The following is a 23,089-nucleotide window of genomic DNA, read 5'->3' on the forward strand; positions in this document are numbered from 1 at the left end:
CTGGGAAAAAGAGGAAATAAAAATGAATTTCGTGACTGAAAAGTACATTTTTAATAATAAAATACCTCTGTAAACATGTCCATATAACCTCACCTTCATGTACAGTAAATGCAAACATTTTCACAAACACAGATTTGCAAATCCGCATACACCCTAAAATTACTTGAGTCAAGCTCATAATACATCTCATAATTCATGCTCACAATGTACATGTGTCAATTCTTTGCCGGTGGGGTATACTTTTACAGGAGCAAATACATGTACTTGTAGCTATGGCTTGCATATCACGTTAGGCCATGGGGAAATCTGCTGCTTCATTGCTGTTTGTATAAAATGCTCATGCCACTGTTTCTTCTCATCTTCTCTTCAATCTTTCTCCTCTCACCAAAAAAAAAAAGAATAGGTAAAAAAGGACATCACAACCAATAATTTTCTTTGATATTTAATGTCTCATTTACTGTTCATATTTTTTAATATGTCAAAGTGTTTTATTCATCTTGCAATAAAATATATATCTGTATAAGACCATTGCAGCGTACAGTAATCTATGACCATGGTATAACAAAACAATTATTGCCTGCAATAATGGGGTCCATGGGTTTTATACACCCTCGGGGGTAAATGGCACTTTCGGCTTGGCCTCAAGTACCATTTGCCCCTTTCGGCTGGTTTACAAAACACAACAGACCCCTACACCAATTGCTAAATGTAATTTGGTATTCAAACAGTACACAACAAAGCAGGTTATTAAGACTAATCAGTGTACACAAGTGTTTGTACATGTATGTGGGATCAGTTCCACATGCATCTTGACTGTATGCCAACTCATCCACTCACTGAACATGTCTGAATGGGTGTGTTGCCTGGTGCTTTCATTCTAAATGAGCTTTCCTCACTGAATTAACAACCTGGCTTATTTGATATATATATACGGTAATACATTTTTGTTATGAGTACTTTTTAAGATTGGCATGCAGACTACAATGCACATTACCTGCATGTCTTGTAAACAGACCACCAAGCTTGAAGAGCTGGCCGGTCCATGTCAGACGCACATGTAGCAGCGGGTACATCAAGGTAAGGGAAAAAACCCGTAATTAAATCGAACATCTTTCCAACGCAAAGTACATCTAGAAATGGTTTCGTAGTACCTGCTGCTACATGTATATCTGACTTGGACCGGCCAGCCAACCCCGGCAAGCTCAGTGGTTGAGTGGTCTACACTAATAAGCAGGAGGTCGTGGGTTCGAGTCCCACCTGAATAAGCTTGTTAAGTTTTCCAAGCTCGTGGGAAAAGCACTACGTATATGTCAGAGTAAGGGCAAAACCCGTAATTAAATTTAACATCACAAAGTACATCTTGAAATATTATATCTTCAAGAATAACTTCTGTGACTTCTTAAATATTAGTCAATTTATCTTTACTTTTCTGTGGTAACAATCAGAAAAGTTAAGACATATATAAGCAAAATAATGGCAAAAATTCTGGAAATTTGTATTGAATGTCACACAGATGTATGTCTTATTGTGGACAGGTCCCATGCACATGTGGGCAATTCCACGGGTAACAGACTGACATCGGAAGGTGTTTTCATAATGTTTTCAATCTGTAAAGTGACTACAGTAAGGTCAGGACCTAAACTAAAGTGCATTTTGATTTATTCTAAGTACATGTACATGTAGCTTTACATTCTTTTCTCTCAAAATGAGTTCTTTCCAGGAGTCATATCAATTTATTTGTTGCCACAGTAACAAAATGACACTTTTGCAACCTGGCTTTAATGTACCGTAGGTTAGTGTCAAATGGCAAAACTCTCTGATATTTGTCAATAAAATGTAATGGTATGCTAAAGACATCACAGGGGTAAGTCCTTCCTATGTATTCATGGTGATGGTTTCCCTAAATCTCTATTGGAAAAAACAGTGGGATGAAGACTATGGTAAGTAACAGACTGACATCTATGGTACATGAAACAGACGGACATCCTCTACCTTTATGTACATTATGCATCCAAAAACCAATATCAACATGCAAGACTCTTTCTGAAGTTCTGATTCTTTAAGTTTTTGGTGGTTTAAAACCCTTTTGTGCTGCAAAAGAGAAAGTACATGTAAAACTTGAATATTTGGGAAAAAAAGTGTGAAAATGTATGATTTTTGCCCCAGAAGTTGATTAAGCACCTCCATAGTTGCCTGAAGAGTGTTTAAATGAACTTGTACATGTACGCACCTAAAGATTGTTTGTACCATATTTGAATACATTAGGATGCAAAATGTAAAAGTTCTGCCCAAAATACTGTATTTTTTTGCCAAAAATGTGGGGAAAAAATTAATAAAGCACCCTCTTCTGGAGGTCACAACACATCCAAATTAAGTTCACAATGTCAAGTACTGCATGCCCACAAAAAGTCATGTAAAATTTGAGGAAACAAAATATACAGTCAAAGCAGTGACAAAAACCCATTCACCTTGGACCACAGCAGAACTATACGCTTTAACCAGAATTAGTGCTTTGCATTTAGAGCCATAGACTTGTACATATATATACAGTATATGTAAGTCAGCCTGTTACTGTCAGTCAGTCTATTACCATGGTCAATTTGATAATAAACAACAGGTGTGTGCATTTTCTTTTCCATATTTGTTCACTGACTGGTGATAACAGACAATCCAGAAAAGAAAATGAATCTAATTTATTCAAATGGCATAAAAAATGTTTTTGATAATTCAGTAACAGACTGAAGTCCACATCATTTCAGCGAAATTTTAAATCTGTAGGATTTGTAGTTAACCACTTGCTGCCAATGAGCCCGGTTTCACACACGTATTCTTTATATGCACAGCCGGGGTGCCCAAAATCGGAAAAAGGGAACCGTGCCTTGTAACAAAAGACTGTACTCATACCAAAAGAACAGGCAGCAGGGAATTATTCACATGTTTTCATTGTCAATAGAGAAGATAATCCACCATTGTTTTGAAACAGTATACCACTGTTTGTGGCATTCAGTGCAAGCAGATTACAACCAGGGACAAAAGCACTCCACTGCTGCAGCGATGAGCCATACAGTACCACTACACGCTAATCTGGCCCCTATTGAAAAGATGTCAGCAGCGCACTGTGCCTGTATGGGGAACAAAAGAAATTAACATAACACCGCATGATGTGAGCTCTTTTTACAAGGCGGCAGGCCTGGCTGAAATACGGCGTCAATAAATGTTGTCTGTCAGATTGGAGTAGCCACAAGACACTCATTCGTGTGGGAGCAAGTATCCAGTAAATGAAGATACATGTATAAATTTTAAAAGAAACCAGGAAATAGAAATATTTTAATAAATCTTACTAAAAACCCCTTGAAATTGCATCTTTTGATTTCAATTAATCTGCTTTTAAAGGTCTGTTTTGTGAACCATATTTTGCTGCTTTTTTGGTTTCTATGTTAATGCTTTTTGCATATTCATGAGCATAACTACACGTATGATGTCATCCAAGGCGCTGAATCTCAATGTTGCACTGATCTGTGCTCAGAAAATTTCTAGATTCTTTTAACCACTGAGATGGCAGATTTCATTTCTTTGGCAGTTTATTGCTGTGTAAGCATATGGCAATAATCCAGCAAAAATTCTTTTCACAGAAATGTTCCCAGATAGCAAATTTGGGGTTCACAATTTGAACATGAAAACATGCAACCTGAACCATGTCTTCCTGGATTTACATCAAAGCAAAAGCATCCTCACTTATCCAGAAATGCTTGGTTAAATTTTAATATTTAAAAAAGTGCACCGTTCAGTTCACGTAACTCAAATAAGATGTCAAACAGTCTTCATACGTGGAAGAAGAGTACAGAGATACACAAACTTGATTTCAAGAAAAATTCATTTCCTGGATCCTTTAAAGAATTTTAAAACAGATAAAAATGAAAAAATACCCTGACCCAGGAGAATCAATGTTTAGAAATGCCACTGGCACGAAGTGGTAAAGGGCTAATTTTTTTTATTTGGAATGGTATGCATTCAATCAAGGCTTTTTGTGCAAGAATTACAATATACATGTACAAGAAAAATTTCCAAAATTCTCTTAATAGGTGAAATGTCACTGAAATGGCAATTTAATAATTGTTTCTGGTGAAATACACAATTAAAATAGAATTGAGTATTGTGTTTGAAATATGCCGTTAATAAGCTTCAAAAAGCAATTTTTTACCATCAGGTTGACATTTCCACTGAATTGCCCATGTACAGTTGTGCTTAATTGTACACACAATTTTAATCTTAAAGGAATTATAGAGCTTAAATATCAGTCACATTGGTAATTCATTGGTAATTTTTTTTTTAATTCAGTTATATTCAAAACAATCTATTACATGTATGTAAAATACTAAATAAAAATTGCTACTTCCATCAAAAGCATGAGTTGAAATTCTCCTTCATATCACTCAAAATGAAAACAGAAGTCGCCAGAAGCATCCAATAGCAGCCTGTTTTGATGATGTCACACTACAGCTCTGCAATTATATGACTTCTTCATTATTTCGAAACCGGGCAAATGCGCCCAACCATGGAAGCAGTGTACTTGCTCAAACTTAACTGTGAAATTAAACCATGTCGGACAATGAGTGACTTGGAAATGCTTTTGCATCGACTACGTTAATCAGGCAAGTCAATGTGATGCGGACACTGGATCATATGATACAGTTGAACCGTCCCGATTTAACGCAGAGTAAGGTCCTGATGAAATCCAGGGAGCCACAGTCATTTGCCAAGAATGACCGGTGAGAAAACACATGTACCAAATGGTAGTTGTTGGAGCTTCTAAACCAACATGTACAATGTACCTGACCTCTTTACCATATAAAAGTTGCACTCAGATTTTCATTTACAGTGGACCAATGTGTGAGGCTTTAATACAAAGAATGTATTAATAGAAGAGATAAACATAATCACCGCGGTGGATGACAAATACAGTAAAAAGATAATCGATGACTCGCGGTGTCGTGTTGCTGGTAGCGACGTTTCGGCTGCTAGTGCTGCTAGCCTTCATCAGGCAACTGAAGTCTGGATGCTGCAGGGTCTGCTACATACCGCCGGACCGCGTCCTCCGCGTGTCCCCCGCCGTGTATTGCGGACGCAGTACAGGTGACCTCAGCGGGCGTCGCCCGCTCCACTTCATGGGCGTGAAGGGGCGTGTCCTCGGTATGGCTCCGTTGCGCTCCGGTGGTTGTGTTGGCGGATGGTGGGGAGCCAGAAACCGGGGATGTCGATGCCGTGGCTCTGTTGATGTTGTGTCTATTCAGGCGGATGTGGATGGCCTCCTTGACGCGTCTTGTGTACCAATGCTGGTCTTGGTCCACGCACTGCACGCTGTCCCAATCGGGGTGGTGACCAGCTCCCCAGGTGTGCTCGGCTACCGCTGACGACTCCACAAGGGAGAGTCTCACGTCGCCTTGGTGCTCCTTGATTCTCTCGCCGATTGGTCTGCCAGTTTCGCCGATGTATACCTTGCCACAGTCACCGCATGGTATCTTGTACATGTAGACCACTCCTCCGCGTCTTTCGGGTGGGATGGGGTCCTTAGGGCGCACGAGTTGGCTCCTTAAGGTGGTGGGTGATCGGAACACGGTGGGTGATGGGTCTCAAGGGTGTCCCCGGCTTGTGGATCTTGGGTAGACCGTACATCCGGGGAGGCTGTTTGCTGGTGGGACGCAACTTCCGGTAGGTGGCGTCGTCAAGATTTCCGGACTTGTTAAGGGCGAGAAGCTGGGCCGTGATCTTCCTGCACAGCCTGTCGGTGGGATCCTTAGCCAATTTCCGGTAAGGGCCCGTGGAGATGAGCTCATCCATCTTGTCTCGGTATGTGTGGGCGTCGAGGATCACGCTGGCACGGCCCTTGTCGGCGGGAAGGATCACGATGGAACGATCCTGCCGTAGATCCTTCAGGGCGCTGCGTTGCTCCCAGTTGATGTTGCTCCTGGGCGGGCATGCCCTCCGTAAGAATGTATTTTTATGAATTCAGAACTTTTTGTATTGCATTAAAAGTTTGTTGATTTGCTGCCCTCAGTACGTAGCATGTTCATCTACAGGTCCAGCTTAGGCTGTTTCCATGCGTGCAAAGGAATTTCAGGGCTACATGTATATGCAAGTCTTGTCCTCGCCCTAACCTGAGGCCAACAATGCAACCTCAGTGCATAACACAAACAAGAACATCATCAAATTGCTAGATATGCTGTGCTGTCCATCAACTTATGTTTCCCTCTTAGCATTCTCATAGTGGAACTTAACTCCCAAAATGATCATTTTTTTTTTAAATGTGGAGAGTAGTAGCCACTTTAGTCCTTGTATGGGTCATAATGACCAATTCCCTGTTTAATTACCTTTTCACGTCAAAGGTTAGGTTTGTAGACTCATCAGCAGACCTACCAACATTGGTTATCAAGAACTGGAATCCTCCTCCCCAAAATTTGTAATTTTTCATGAAAAATCGGAATATTCTCCGTGTCCATGAACAAGGAAAAATCAGTGCTGCCTTGCACAAGAGTGAAGTCTGTAATGATGTACAGTACTGCATAGCTCTACAAAGTGGAGCATTAGTATTCCTCTTTTTCGATCTTTGACAGGATCCTCATACTAACACTTCACAACATTACATATAGTCGGTGTCGGTCCCTTTGCCCCATTTCCACTTCGCCCCACAAGTTTAATTTTAGGTTGTTTTGTTCATATTTGATCTAAGGATGTTTCCACAAAATTTCCTGCTGCAGCGCTCCGAGGTTTACCCGATCGCTGGAAGTGGGGCAAAGTGGAAATGGGGCGAAGTGGGAATGGGGCGATGTGGGGATGGGGCGATGTGGGGATGGGGCGATGTGGGGATGGGGCGAAGTGGGGATGGGGCGGTGTTAAAACATGTTAAAAACCCAAAGAAGCAGTACTGAACTGAAAGTGTGTGTCAAACGGATATTTTGGCTAAACCACAACATGTTAGACTCTGGGAAACTGCCGTTTTAATTTTGCTGAAATCGCTCTCAGTAAATCAGTTTGGGATTAGAGTTTTCCTGCATCAGAAGATGAATTTGACCAGTGGAAAGAAAGGTGAAATCTAGCAATTCTAGGCGACTAGGGAAACAGTTAGATTTGCCGGATGACGACTCTTTAGAGGAGATTCAGGGTTCCCAGCTTGGCAAGACATGTTAATTTTTTTATTCCTGATTTGTATAACATAGTCTATGAAGAAACGCACAAAATTTCTGAGATTCCCCAGAACACATAGGAAATCAGGAAAGCACAGTAAGTTTACTGATGACACTGGGATCTGGAATAGTCGGATCATCCACAAAACATACAGATTTCATAAAAGGAAGTGATGGTAGTTAAAAATATATTTATAAAAATTGAAATTTACAAAATACTACTCACAACAAGATCCACGCAATGCACCAACCATCTGAGCTAACAGTTGGTGGCCTCTGTTGCATTACATGCATACCCACACCTAAATGGTATAGTCCAAGCCCCATGAGAAAGCAAAATGGCGGCAAACAGCTATGCTGCTAGAGATCATTTTTTTGTGTGAAAAATATTCATTTTGAAAAATGATTTGCGACTTTCAACAACTAGAAAGTCTCTTTCAGCCCAAGTATTAGACTTCTATGCCTCTTTTGTTGATTGAACTTGCATTTTCGAGGAGTTGACGCTGTGTTGACGTTACCATCGTTGACGGTAATTATTAAGACCCTTTTCGTCCATGAACGATTTCGGTATATGTGAAATGTGCACTTCACTCACATGACCGACTGTTTGGGTAAGTAGGGTAAGTTGTATTACGGTACTTGCACAAGATCAACTGGACAGTTTCCGGTGATATACAGGTGTGTAGAAATTGCGATTTGGCAGAAATTTGAGGGGCGAAGTCAAAATGGTGGAAACAGAGTGAAAAGGGAGAAATTTTCTGCCAAAATCAGGAGGGTTGGGAGGTCCGCATCAGTATCCTCGGCAGGCGTTTTGGTGCAAGATGCAGTGGTTTGAGAATGATTATCTCAAGTGGTTTTTGATCTGTCTGCAGATGTACTTGCCATCTGTATGATTATGGGTAGAATTGTTCCTAACCAAAGATTACTGAAAGCAACTCTGGCTCAATCTGTGCGTATCTGGTTTCTGTATCAGTGAGGGCTCTGCTGGCATAGGTGACAGGTTAACCATTCTGCATCAGTGCTGCCCCTAGACTAGTCTGTGATGCATCAGAGTGAAAAGTAACCTCTTCCTTGGGGTTGCAGTATATGTAGTTCAGTACTGGTGCAGTTGTTACCATCTGTTTTATACATGTAGTATGCACATCCCTGTAGTGATTCTCTAGCCAGCACCACTCAGCATCCTTATGAGTCAGATTTCTCAGTGGCTCACAGGTATCACTCAGCCTCGGAAGAACTTTGCTGAGATATTGATAAAGCCGACAAATCATTGCACCTCCATCTTATTGGATGGGTTTGTCATTTCCTATAAAGATCTCAGCTTTGCTACAGCAGGTCAGGTTTCAGGCCATCTGCCATAATGAGATGGCCCATGAATGACACCTTATTCATCTTCAGCTTCATGTTGGCTTTATTTTGCTTGAGGTTTTGCTGACAACATTGTTCTAGCAGTGCTTTCAGCTTAATTTTGTGGTCTGCAGTTGCTTCTTCAACTCTTGCACCCCTCTGATATACCAATATGTCATCATAGTCTGTGATCCAGCAAGACCTTCTATGGCTTGATTCTGACGTCAGAATTTTTCCTTTGCAGTGCTTGTCCCAAATGGCATTCTCAACCACCTGTATCTGTCAAATAGTGTATTGAATGTTATCAGGTACAAGATTCCATCAAGTTCAACATGCTGAAAGCCATTATACTTTGGCATTGTTCAAGTCCGGGAGGATATGTTTGATCACTCTTATCAGGTGGTGACTTCTTTTCAGTGTTTTGTTGAGATCTGGGCACCCAGCTGCAGTCAACTTCTCCAACTCGCCCTTTAACTTTTGCTTCAGTAAAACTGGCACTTGTCTCAGTTGTGACAGTGACAGTTGTGTCCGCATTAAGGTGGTCATTTCCTTTCAGGCATCTGTGCACTCTAAGACATCAGCAAACTCAGTGATTAGTTGTTCTGCTGACTTCACAAAATCTTTGACTGAGGAGAATATATATGCAATGTTCTCATTATGAATTTTGATCATGCCCATCTGCTGTACTGTTTTACTGCACAGTATGGGCATTACATCTGTGCTATCCACGGCAACAAATTCAACCTTGTATTTTTTTCTGATTTGGGGGCTTAATTGTCTTCAGTTTGCATCACTGAAGCAGTTTCAGTGTTGTTGTACATGGATAGCATTTGATTCATCTCTTTGACTTGTACGTCACTGATCAGCGGTTTCAGTATCACATCACAGGTTGCTCCAGGATCTATCTGGAATACAACTGGTTTTCCGTCAGTCATCATTTTGGCATGTACATTTGTCATGTATGCCTTTCCTACTGTGTGGACTGTCTCCGGTTCCAGAGGTAAGGTCAGGAGTTCTTCGTAGGATGAGTCATCTGAACTACTGTCATTTTGAACTGCATGAACTCATAATGAATTCTTTGTATGGCATTGCTTTACAAAGTGGTTCATCTTGTGACACTTTGAGCACTCTTTGCCATATGCTGGGCATTTCTTGTTTATTAATTCATGCTGCAGCCCACAGAATTTGCATTTTCTGGCAACTGTCATTGTTTCCTTTTGTTTCACATCAGTATAGATGGCTTGCAGTGTTTCTTTTTTTACACAGCATGCACTAACAGTACCGGTATGTCCCCCCCATGCTCTTCTAGGGTCTTGATCCTCTCCTTGGAGAGCTCTGGTGCTCTGCTGATGGTTAGGCATTTCTCAGAGTCAAGGTCACTTTCTCATAGTAACTGCTCATGCAGACTGGAATCTTTGATACCACAAATTATGCAATCTCTCTACAATGAATCTCGAAGTGAGCCAAAATTACAACTTTGTTAATAATTTTAGCCCAGTGACATACTTCTCAATAGAGATTGTGCATGGCAGCCATTTTTTCTCATTTGTAACTAAAAGTTCACAATGGCAGTGTGCATAGCACTGCTTGTCTAAAGCTGTATAACTGAAGTTTTGATGGGTACTTTCATGAGGATCACTTCCATAGTGCTTTACCCTGGAATTAGGTTTAAATTCTTGCCTGGTCTTGAAAGGTCTGGAATGGACAGCTCCCAGCAGAGAACCAGCCCAAGAATTAACATGGGCAGGCTTTATACCCAGCCACAAAGCGAACGCACTGCATGCCCAGCTCTATGCACCCTCGGGTATCTAAGGCCACACAAAAAATTACAGTAGTTGTGTTTCCGGTTACCTGACCACCTAGAAAATCACAAGGAACCTATATCCTTTTATTAAACAAATAAATAAAATATAAAAACTTATGACACCTTGCCCCGAGCCACATCGTCCTGTACGTTGTATTGTTTTATTATTATTTTTTGCATGAGGTACATGTAGATGGTTCTTATGTGTTTGTATATCAACAGCCAGCTCCTTTTCTACTCAATCACAGTGCTGATATGTAACATTAGCATGCACATGTACCGTACATGTAATTATCTGACACTGACTTAACCATAACCCCCTAGGGTGTATGTAAAATCGTATTGAAATTGGAGGATTTGGGACTGTAAGGGGTTAATACCTGTTACAAATATACATGCCCCCATACAGACCATCATCCGATTTTTTTTTGGGCTATAAAAATTTTGAGTAAAAAAGAAAACTTTACCCAACCAACCGCTCTAATTTATTTTTCAGTGTAATAGGAAACAAAACTAATTTTTGTTTGGCCTAATGCATAGCACACTGATTGGTTCATGAAACAACCACCATTCGGTAGCTTGTAACAGGGCCGTGTGTATGCTCATGTGACTATTCTTAACTCAAAATGGTACACAGGGCAAGGTAGCCATGATGCTGCAATAGCACTTTTCCTGCACTGGATGAAGTACATGAACATGTAAATGTAATGCACTGTAGAATCATAACTGGAAGATAAGCAATCATTCATGAAATAATCAACCTAGTAATCTCTAAGTTCTCAACTGAATAACTTAATTCATAGGGCCTCAGTAACAATTTATATGATTACATGTAGTTAGTAGAATTTGGGAAGCACTTAAACCATATTGGCAATTTTCGCCACACTATTCATTACATGTACAGTGTACATGTAGAACAGTACTAGACTACTGCTGATACCAAGCAGTGTTGTAGTCGAGTACTTTTTGAGTACCAATTGAATTTCTCTGCCAAATATTTAACTGCATGTAGTTTTGGAGGCAACAAAACTGAAGTACTGGTACATGGGCATTTGATGGTACATGTTATGCAAAAGGTAAGATTACAAAGTAAAATGATGACTTCGTACTATCACTGTTCAATAAAAATTAAGCTTTAAGAACAGAAGTACTTGAAGAGTACTCAGCCCAGAATTTTCCGAGTACTTTTCCCCTTTAAACTTAAATTTTACTAAACTTGGAGTGTCTAAACTCTTACACTTAGTTTGTAATGTTACCTTTGTGCATTTACCATCAAATGCCAGTGTACGCCAGCTTTATTCCCTCTTACCCAGTTCAATATTTGGCAGAGAACCTTGGTACTCAACAAGTACTCGACTACAACACTGACACTAAGTACATGTACAGTGCTACCATATTTTAGGCTCATGGTCACATTAATGTATGGCAGGTTCCTCAAAATATGGACCATTAGATAATGTTCAACTTTGGGGGTTCATTTTTCCTGAAGTGAACAGCAGTGAATTAATTTCTAATGTTTGATGTAATGAGGGAAGTCATGGCTGATATCTGGAACAATGATGACCGTGTCAACCTTTCAACTTAATTGGAGTTAATTTAAGTCTCGAACGTTAGCAATTTTGAGGGACATGAACTCCCTGTTTAAATTTACTGAGGAGTGATAATCCCCGAAGATATTTTACACACATTTATACTGTATGTGGTGAAAGGTGAAGTATTTATACATATTAAAACCAAAATCACGAAATTAAAAATACCTCTCACAATTAATTGGGTCCCAAAGTCGGCAGTCGTGAACGTCATTCAATTCTGTCATTAGTGTCAAAAAATCAAATGCAAAAAAAACGAGTAAAACCCATATATCAACGTACAACACAAGCTGTAAAAAAGAGTGCAAAAAAGCACCGCCATCATCCTTTTATGACTGGACCGATAACATTTTCTTCAAGTACATTTCCGAAAACCGCAGTCCAAAATACCGATCGTGGTGATTTTGCAGCTTCCGTCATTCTCTCGCGGTGCCGTTAGAAAAACATTTTGCTGCATCATGGCCTGTTTCACCTTTGACATCAACCCAGATAGTGCACCCTCTTTTTTATTTGATATTCATGAGCCCTCCACGGAATGGCGACACTCCGCAAATTTTCTCTTTGGACCAAGGCTTCTCAAAAGAAAATCGGTCATTTTGAATGACGTTCAAAAAAAATTCATGTTGAAAATATAATGCTTCGAGTTGTTAATTTTAATCAATTTACAGCGGAGATGTTTCCAAAATAAGCGGCAAAATGAACATCGCCCATGTAATTTTTGAACACTACATGTGACAGCATTTTCGGCATTCTCATCTGTCAAATATGATGTTCACAACGAACATATCGTACTCATTATTAATTTTTTATGCAGCCAAACTTAAAGATAATTTTTGGTGGTTAGTACTTGAAACAGGAGTGTCATGCTCACACGCGTACATGTACACGTGCCCTAGACATACGCTATACATGTAACGGGTCTTGTGTCAAATGCAATCATTTTACTCACTTGCATATGTCCAAGTGTATATGATTTCTTCCAGGTGTATATGATTTCTTCCAGGCATATTTGCCAATTAAAGTGTATTGTGTTTTTACTATTTGATAATCAATTATGTTATGAAAACCTTTCATCCTGAAGGTGAGATTGGCACATATGCATGCATGTACTCTTGGTCCACTTTATGAAATCTGAAGCTCAATGGTTGTACCATCACGTACATGTAGTAATTGGTCAGTGGTTTTTATTAAGACTGTCATGTCAGAAACCAGTTTGCCTTGGTTGCACAATTACCCTTGGTTGCACAATCAGGTCGGAAGTATTTGGGGTGCAAATTGAATGGGCAGTTTGGACACATGATGCGACCATAGCAATGTTTGCTTTTTTTTGCCATTATGAATGTCATGGTAGAGCAGCGATAAACTTTAGTGCATCATAATCTTTGACACAGTACATGTATGTTGTCTTAACCACTTCCTGCCGGGTGACCCATTTTCGAGAAAATAGGCTTTATATGTAGAGCCGGGAGAGTCGAAACCGGGACAAAAGAACTGGGCTTGGAACAAAAGACCATGTGCGGCACAAAAGACTGAGCTGCTGGGCAATACCGACATTCTTTCATTCTCAATACTGGAGATAATCCAGCCTTGTTTTGAAACAGTATACCACAGTTTAGGGCATTTAGAGCGAGCGGATTACCACCGGGGACAAAAGCAATCCAGGTGCTCCACCGCAGCGATGAGCCACACAGCACCTCTGCAATGCTGATCTGGTCCCTATTGAAAAGAATTCAGCAGCGCACTGTGCCAATGAAGGTTCCTGTCAACTTTACCTGTCAACTTTAGAGTAGCACCCAAAGAGTCCTTCGTGTGGGTATAAACATCCGTTAAATGAAATGAATTTTTAAAGAATTTTGAAAACTGAAAATCTTGAAATTGATCCGCATGTGTGCACTGCAGTTTTCAAAGCACCTGGCATTAAGTGGTTAACCTGCACACCTTAGCCTTATAGCTAGAGGCTAAATTTTACAAGTGTTTTTCTGTCAATGACGCATAAGAAACCAAACCAATTGCCCTTAACCACTTCGTGCCTGGGGCATTTATGAATAACTAGTTGCTTTGGCTTCACTGCTGAAGCAGCTATTGCTTTCGTTAAATTGGGGAGGTTCGCAATTTCAAAAGGCATTCCTCCTAGTTTTTTTCGCAATTATGCGAAAAAGTCATTCTTTTTCTTCAGTCTTTTTTCCTTCTTCGTCTTTCTTCTTCTGCTCAAAAGCCCCTTTGTTTTGTACACGTTTATTGTCGCTGCAACTTTTAAGTGCTTTTGCAACTTTGGATCGTCATCAAACTTATACTAATGAAGAACCCTTATGCATGGATAGTCGTAGAAACATGACGTTATGATGACATCATCAAGTGATTTATTATTGATTTTTACATATTAATTTTAGCCTATTAACTTTGTACACGTTTTCAAGGCACAATTTGGGGTACTTGGTGATCCTCAATCGTCATCAAACTTACAGCCGGCAAAGACCATGATTCAAAATCATTGCCTACTTTATGACGTCATGATGATGTCATCATCTTAGTTTATATTGATTTTTGAATATTTTATTTTTCCCCATAGGTTTTATACACGTTTTTCTACTTAACACTAGTGAACAAGTATTCCTTTACTTCGGCTCAAGATTATTATAAGAACAAAAAAGAAATTGAGTACTTTGCACTCTGTTATTTGATTTGAAATATGCGTAAGACGAGTTCGAATATGAAGTAATACTTCATACAAATTGTTCAGTTTAAGCGCAAATCACGTGACATGAATTTAAAGGAGCAGTGTTTCTGCAAACCAGTTTATGGCCCATTGACTTTGTACACGTATTCGAGCGACAATTTTGCTTACTTCACGATGTTTGATCGTTGACAAAGTGATAGCCAACAAAGGCCCTGATGCAAGATTTACTAGAAATGGATGATGTCATCACCTTATTTTGTATTGACTTTGAATATTTTATTTTCCCCATAGGTTTTGTACACATTCGCCTAACTTGAAATTAAATCTGTCAACTTCAAAGCCTTATATCTCCTAAAGGACATGTCCTATCTGGTTGAAATTTTGCGGATGACTAGAAAAGGAAGTGTTACAGACGAATGCTGACCTCCTGTACTAATGAGGTCATCAGGGGATAAGTCAAGTGACATCAAAGGTGCACTCATTAGGGCCCTATATCTCCTGAAGTACATGTCCGATCTGGTTTAAATTTTGCAGACATCTTCAAAAGCGAGGGCTTTAGAGAAATATTGACCTGACGTGACGATGATGTCATCAGGAGACAAGTCACGTGGCAATAACCATGCACTCTTTTAGGCCCTATATCTCCTAAACTACATGTCTGATCTGGTTGAAACTTTGCAGATAACTTGAAAGAGAGGTGTTATACGCGAAAAATGACTTGATATGACTTAGTTGTTCAAATTTACAAAAGAATGCGAAAAAGCCCTCTGTTCTGTTGTCAAACAGACAGATAAGCTCTCGCTTTTGCTTCTTCTCTCTCTTCTGCTTTGAATCCCATTCGATTTGTGAACGTTTTTTGTAATCGTGCTTTTGCAACTTTGGATTTTCATCAAACTATACAATGAAGAACCCTCATGCATAGATGGTCCTAAAAACATGACATCATGATGACGTCATCAAGTGATTTATTATAGATTTTTACATATTTATTTCAGCCCACTGACTTTGTACACGTTTTCCAGGCACAATTTGGGTTACTTTGCGATCCTCAATCATCATCAAAGTTACAGCTGGCAAAGACCATGATTCAAAATCATAGCCTAATTTATGACATCATGATCACTTCATCACCTTATTTTGTATTGATTTTTGAATATTTTATTTTTCCCCATAGGTTTTGTACACATTTCTCTAACTTGGCATTAAATCTGTCAACTTGAAAGCCTTTTATCTCCTAAAGGGCATGTCCTATCTAATTGAAATTTTGCAGATAACTAGAAAGGAAAGTGTTACAGACGAATGTAGACCTCCTGTGCTGATGACCTCATCATGGGATAAGCCATGTGATGTTAAATGTGCACTCTTTAGGGCCCTATATCTCCTGCAGTAGATGTCCCATCAAGTTCAAATCTTGCAGATGTCTTGAAAAGGGAGTCCTTTAGAGGAATATTAAACTGATGTGAGGATGACATTAAAAGTGCACTCTTTAAAGCCCTATATCTCCTGAAGTACATGTCCGATTCGGTTCAAATCTTCCAGATTTCTTGAAAAGGGAGTGCTTTGGAAATGTTGGAGGAACTTGCACCTGATGTGATGACGACATCGGATGTGGAGTCAAATTATAGTTTCTTTAAAGCACGTTATTTCTTGAAGTACATGCCTGATTGGATTGAAACCTTAGATCCAAATGGTCATAATGACAGATTTACGCCATTCGGTTTGTGCAGAACATTGATTGTTCAACTTTAGAAAAGGATGCGAAAAAGCCCTCTTTCTGTTGGCAAACAGACAGATGACCTCTCATTTTGTTTTGTTTTTCCTTTATCAGACCCTTTTTTTCCCCCGACTGGGCACTTTGATTTTTTTATCTGATTGATGTCAAACTTGGTAGACCTTTAGATAATCATATCAGGTAGGTCCCAGAAGAAATTCGTCATGATGACGTCATCACCTGACTTATTTTTGGATTTTGAATATTTAATTTTTTCTCATAGGTTTTGTACATGTTTTTCTACTAAATTATCCTGTTACTTGAATTTGGTACCTTTTAAAAAAAATCTGATTGACTTCATGCTTAGCAAGCCTTCCAACAATTACTTAAGGATAGTCCAACAGCATAATTGTCATAATGATGGCATCACTGACTTATTTTCAAATTTTGAATGCTTAATTTGTCCCGTATGTAAGGTTTTTTTAGATGTTTTTCAACAGGAAGACCGCTTTTGCACTGTTATCGATCTGACTGTATTAGTGTCAAGGGCACACAGTAAGGCCACAAGCTAGAAAAGGTTTCTGTCCAAGTCGTTATAATGATGTCATCAGGTGACCGGTCAGGTGACATTAAAGAGACACTATTTAAAGTGCTATATCTCGTGAAGTACATGTCCGATTCAGTTGAAACTTTGTGTGTAGCTCAAAGGGGAAAGGTTTTAGACCTGAATTGACCTGATGTGATGATTACTTCATCACATGATAAGTTACATGACCTTAAAGGGGCACTCTTTAACCCCTTCACGCTGGGAAATGGCAAGAGTTGCGCACGGAGAAAAGTCTAATGACCGGGAGACGGCTGTAGCAGCATACCACACATGCAACTTTTATTCAGAGTACATCTGTAATTACCTGGACCTTTGCATTGAAAGGAAATCTGGGGCAACCTGGAGAGTTGGTTGATCCCCTGATACTTGGTAAATGGGATTTTTTTTCATCAGAACACCCCTTTGTCTTTGAATGAATACTTTGGGTAATCTCTGTGGAGCAGCACTTGAGGCTGTGGTCAGGGCTTATGCAACGCATTCTGTGTGGGCCCGGAGCGCGATGAATACAGGCCACTGACATGGTGTGCTGCTAATGTTTACGGCCCTGCTGAGCTGGGAACATGTGGGCAGCACCCCAGCACCACATACTCAGGATATAGACGGGCCATTGTTCAGTGTAATTGGTTATTTGTTTCATAGAAAAGCAACATTTTCTGTAGTGCTGGGTATATATTTGCTTGGCTGCTTCCCGGCCCTTCAGCTGCATTACACGATGTCTTTAAGTGAAGAGGAAACTTTGACAGCAACTAGTGGTTCAAATTTCATGTCGGAATCCAAACATAGTTCAGAAATAAAAACTAATGACAGTGATTTTAACAGGCAACCACCATTAGCGAGGCCTGCCAAGAAGGTAAAAACTTCCTCGTCCATTCAATGGACAGCTCAAGTCAACTTCCCCCACCGACACGGCTTTCAAGGCACAGCGGGCATTCAAGTGCAAGAATTGGACAAGAACAGCACTCCTCTCAAAATCTTCGAGCAGTTCTTCACCCCAGAGCTGACGTTGCACATTGCCAACGAGACTAACCGCTACGTCCCTGAACACCTGAAAAGTCAGTCAGTAGCAAGTCCAAGTCACATGCGAAGCTGGTTCGACACAACACCAGCCAAGATGTCACTGTTCCTGTCCATGACCATAGTGATGCTGAAACCCCACTTGAGAGACTTAATACTTGAGACTCCATTTTTTCCTAATACCATGCTACGCGACAGATTTATGGACTCGCTGTCCTATGTGCATTTCGTCGATAACAGCCATGCAGATACAACTGATCGACTTTACAAACTCCACCTGGTGGTAGACAAACTGGCCAAGAAGTTCAAGAGAAGTGATGTTGTTCACTGCTTCAGCGACAAAGGCTTGAACTCCTTGGTCTGGCGAGACAAGAAAGATATCCGTATGTTGTCCACGATGCATACAGAAGAGATGGCCGACACCAGTAAGCGGAACCCTGACGGAATCGCTTTGGAGAAACCCAAGTGTGTACTCGACTACAACAAGGGGATAAAGGGTGTGGACATTGCAGACCGGCTGGCATCGTCGAACCGTTCAGTCAGGAAATCAACCAAATGATATAAAAAAGTGTTATTTTTGTTTGATGTTGCTCTTGTACACTGTTATCTTGTGTATGAGGAAATTGGTGGCACTGACAGTTATTTGTCATTTGTGTGCACCAAATTTGCCAGTGTACTGATCTAGGGGGAGACCATCCCGTCTTCCTGATCCAGGTAGACTGATAGGAGGACATTTTGCTATAGAAATTCCCCTGACTGGAAAATGAGCTAGATCATACATGTGATGTTTGTTCTAGAAATGGTATTTAAAAAAGAGACGAAATTGATGTGTGAAATTTGTGAAGTCCCACTTTGTGCTGCTCCTTGTTTAAAGGTTTCTCACACTTGAATCAATTGTTTATTTATGCAAAGTTTCCTTTATTCAAAGATGCTGTGGCGGGATATTTATCATTTTTTTCTGTTTTCAAAATTCTTCAAAAAATTCAAATCTTCATTTACTGGACACTTGCAAACACGTGAAGGCATGTCTGGTGTTGACTCTAGCCAGGCAGACAAAATCTATCAATGCCTGAGTATTTCAGCCAGGCCTGCAGCCTTGTAAAAAGCACCCAGATTTTGTGGTGTTACGTAACATTCGTTTGTTCACAAACCTGGCTCAGTGCACTGCTGACCTCTTTTCAATAGGGGCGAGATTAGCATGCAGTGGTGCTGTGTGGCTCATCGCTGCAGTGGTGGAGCGCTTTTGTCCCCGCTGGTAATCCGCTCGCTCTAAATGTTTCAAAACAAGGCAGGATTATCTCAAATTTTGAGAGCGAAAAAATGTCGGTAACGTCCAGCAGCCTGGTCTTTTGTTCCGAGTACGGTCTTTTGTTACAAGGCCCTGTTCCATTTGTCCGAGTTCGGAGACCCCGGCCACGCATAATAAGCATACGTGTCCAGATCCGGTGTCCCCAGCTGGAAGTTGTTAAGCGTGTTCGACTGTATACTGTTTCAAAAAAGGCTGGATTATCTCCAAAATTGAGAGTGAAAAAAGTTGGTAATTCCCAGCAGCCAGGTCTTTTGTTATGAGTATGGTCTTTTGTTACAAGGCCCAGCTCCCTTTGCCCGATTTTGGAGACAGCCCCTGCCACGCGTATAAAGAATACGTGTCCAAAACCGGAATTCCCGGCGGCAAGACTCGCATGTGAAGATGCACCCTGTTTACAGACATTTTAGGCTCATCAGCACATCATTACTACTAAAGTATTTCTGAAATCGGCAAAAAAGAGACTCCCGGAAGCTCACTATTTGGGCATTACTTCGACCATAAATGGGAAAACTGTTTTGTATTTTTCAAGTTATTTTAGGAAGATGGTCTTGTCACCTGTTATTTAAAGATTATAACTGGGGAAAGAAGGGTTTTTTACCCTGCCTCTTTAAGTAAAGATAAGAGGAAAATGCTGGCACAAATCCTGCAACCAGTCACTGCAGAAATTATGAAGGCCTATTAAATAGGCCTAATGGAATGGCCTCCTTACATTTTCTGGAAAGAGTTTCATACACAAACATCACTTGACACCCTGTGCACATGGGACTGGTCTGAAAATTTGGAGTCGACCCTAAATGCTTCGATATTGTGCTTGCCAAAACTGCATGTTTAGGAGATTGTTATCACTTTCTTACAACAAAATGGCTATTGTTACGGTAACCATAACATGACTTACAAATTCTACAGACACAGCATTGCACAATTATCATTGCCAATCTGTCATGTCTAGACCTGTAAGTTTTTATTTTCCCATCTCGTTGTGGCAGTGCAATGGTGCAATTGATACACATACTGCTCAGTCGGTATGCATACTGCTCAGTCGGTATGCTTACTGCTCAGTCGGTATGCATACTGCTCAGTCGGTAGGCATACTGCTCAGTCGGTATGCACACTGATCTGCAATCCAGATGTGAAAGGATCGAACCCAGTGGGAGCGAGCGCAGCAGATGACAGACCCCACAGTTCTGGGGGTAGACTGAGCCCACATCACAGGATTTTTCTTCCTTCTTTTGATAGATTCCTAGGTCTACCCCAGAAGGATTCTTTTCAAGAAATAAAGTCTAAGATCTATTCGTCCTAAATGTAGACTGGTCTGGTTCCATCCAGTGCACCCGACTGGTGCAAGAAAATAGAAACCCATCAAAATTTCCATAACATTACATTAACTGCCCTCTCACAAACCACTTCAACCTAACCATGTTTATGGGGAAATAGTATTAAATGTCTGTGTCTTATGGAACTCTTAGTCTTTACCTCAACGAATAGCATGAATAATAGCCCATGTAGGATGGGTTACTCTATATACATGTACATGTATTACGGCAGTTAGCTCTACTGAGTGGAGTCTTAGTATTCCCACACATGCCCCATACATGTATCCACTAGAGACCATGATTTTTGAGGGAACAAGGCTGTTTCTTTTAACTTGTAAATAAAAAAGTATAATATCAACTAATGTCCTGATCACCTTCCTTAAGTTACTGTAAATGCAATTTGAAAACAACAATCAAAACTCAACAATAAAAACAGAGTGATCTTCGATGCTCTCACGAACACGCCATCTGTCGCTGACTGTGACCTATTTTCAAGGTTTGTGCAGAGGTACGGCGTCCAAGTAAAACCATGCATGAAATAAATGTTTGTTGCCGTGTGGGGCACCTTGTGCGACTTTATCTTATCCTTTATTGTCGGAAGACATTTTTTCCAGAATCAATCTCTTTTTTTACCTCAAAAAATATTGAAATGATTTTAAATTTCAAATAAGAAATAAAGGTATTGCAAGTGTTTCCCTGTGTTTTATTTTTTTCCCAACTGTCCTATGTTTTTTTTCATTTTCAAAAACATTTTTATTTATTTATAAAACTGAAACAAACAGCACATGCTTTACTGTGGAGATTATTTCATCAACTATAATTTTCTTGACAAAATAACAAACATGCTAGAACTGAAAAACTTATATTTTTCCCCGGGAAATCTCCTGACAAAAAAATGACACTGCATTGGTAAAATTTACTTCTCTGTGGATTGGAAGCATGGGAGACTGTGACAAGGTGTGACAATAAAATGTCACACCTTGGAGCGGGGTGACACTGCAACAGTACTTGATGTGTGTCCAATGCAAGCAGTTTTCGAACATACACTGGCTTCATTATGTTATTTTGATGGAGTTTGCAAGTTCAATGGGTCGAAATCAGTTAAAGGCGATGGGCCGTGCTGGGAAGATTTCTTGTAAATCATGCATCAACACATAAAAAAACATGTATAACAAGAAAACACATCTGCATAATTTGAAAATGCGCAGAAAAGTGTTAAAAATGACAGGTTTCACAACCCTATTTCACTCCCTTCTGGGAGCAAAAGCTAAACAACAGCCGCCAGGTACATGTACAGAAAGCTGTCTGAAGAAATTCCAAAGAATTGTGATTTAATGACATAAAAGAGGGATTAATCCAACTTATTGTATACAAGATGGTTGAGAACTATCAACGTACATGACGTAATGTCAATTTAACCCTACATGGCCCATCTCCTTTAAGTTGTCAGACTCACTGTCATCAAACTCTGAGTCGCTGTCATCATCATCGGTGGTGGTGGTGCTATGAAGTGATGTTGTGTTCTGGTGCAGGAGCATGACTTGGATCAGGTTGGGATGGCGAAATCACACAAGGCTTCTTTGGTTCATTCACATCAACAAAATACCAAAATGCTTTTGTAAGCATTGACGGTGAATACAATGTAGTTCCTGGAGAAACTTGCCCTGGACTGCAGCACTTGGCTTGTGCACATGTTCTGCAAGATGAGAAAGTAACATTTATTTTGCTGTTGGATGTCACGTTGGTTGTAGTATCTAGGCCTAATGAATACTTATTATAATCTCTTTTTTGTCCTAATAAGATTTTTTATTTTGTAGGCCTTAGCTGTAAAAACCCCACACCGTCACTTTAATAACAATTTCTTGAAAGAATGAAATGAATCTCTAAGAAAGAAAAAACCTACATTGAATTACTGTTCTTAGAAACATAACTACAGTATTAATCTGGATATTTAATGTAAGCCGGAATTGAACATTTTCATGGAAAAACAAAGCTTTGCCACATGAAGACTCGTCCCTCCATATGTGAGGGCAAAACGATTTGCCAGGCAGTGAAAAAATGACATAAGGAGCATGCCTTTTCTAAGCATCCGAACTTTTCCCCACATGCTCAGTTGTCAGCGGAGTCACGACTTCAGTCATACATGAACAGCAACTTTGAAATACTGTCATCTGAAACTTTAAAAGAAACTGTAATGAATAGTAATTGCCCCTGCCACCTCCATGGTTTTTGTATCTTGTAAGCTAGGCCTAAATACATGAACTCTAGATATTTACGAGTGCAACTTACCGCTAAAGCCTTAACTTTTTTTGGGCCAGCAGGGAGAAAAATCTTCAGCAAGTCTAAAGGTATTTTACGTCACTCAAAAGTTGTTTACATCGCGCAGCCTAATGCAGAAGGTAAGGAAGCGAAAACACGGCCCCTCACAATCTGAACTTCCAATGATTTAACTCCATGACTAGATGTAGCTCTACTGAGGGAGCGTTAGTATTCCTCTTTTTTGAATTTTGAGATGGGATCAGTCATTCTAATGCTCCACA

The 23,089-nt window shown here is 40.1% G+C and overlaps 1 protein-coding gene across 5 annotated transcripts in view; it reads right to left on the reverse strand.

Annotated features, from left to right (window-relative positions):
- The window catches only part of LOC110990433 (translation machinery-associated protein 7-like), a 48,721-nt gene that overhangs the window by 22,493 nt on the left and 3,139 nt on the right, over positions 1-23,089 (reverse strand). Inside the window, exons 2-4 of one of the 5 annotated variants that reach the window (XM_087135491.1) lie at positions 22,839-22,936; positions 22,626-22,726; positions 2-22,245 (exon numbers count right to left, since the gene is read on the reverse strand). The exons of 3 other annotated variants lie outside the window; for them this stretch is intronic. In XM_087135491.1, the coding sequence (XP_086991617.1) occupies positions 5,028-5,528 (501 nt within the window). In that variant the 5' untranslated portion in view covers positions 5,529-22,245; positions 22,626-22,726; positions 22,839-22,936 and the 3' untranslated portion in view covers positions 2-5,027. Of the gene's footprint in view, position 1; positions 22,246-22,625; positions 22,727-22,838; positions 22,937-23,089 lie in introns of those variants that run through there. One more of the 5 variants, XM_087135490.1, reaches the window with a different exon arrangement.

This window comes from Acanthaster planci, linkage group LG04 (assembly GCF_054643075.1).
Source record: "Acanthaster planci isolate LZ-2023a linkage group LG04, COTS_SCS, whole genome shotgun sequence".
In the NCBI taxonomy this organism is placed as follows: Eukaryota; Metazoa; Echinodermata; class Asteroidea; order Valvatida; family Acanthasteridae; genus Acanthaster; species Acanthaster planci.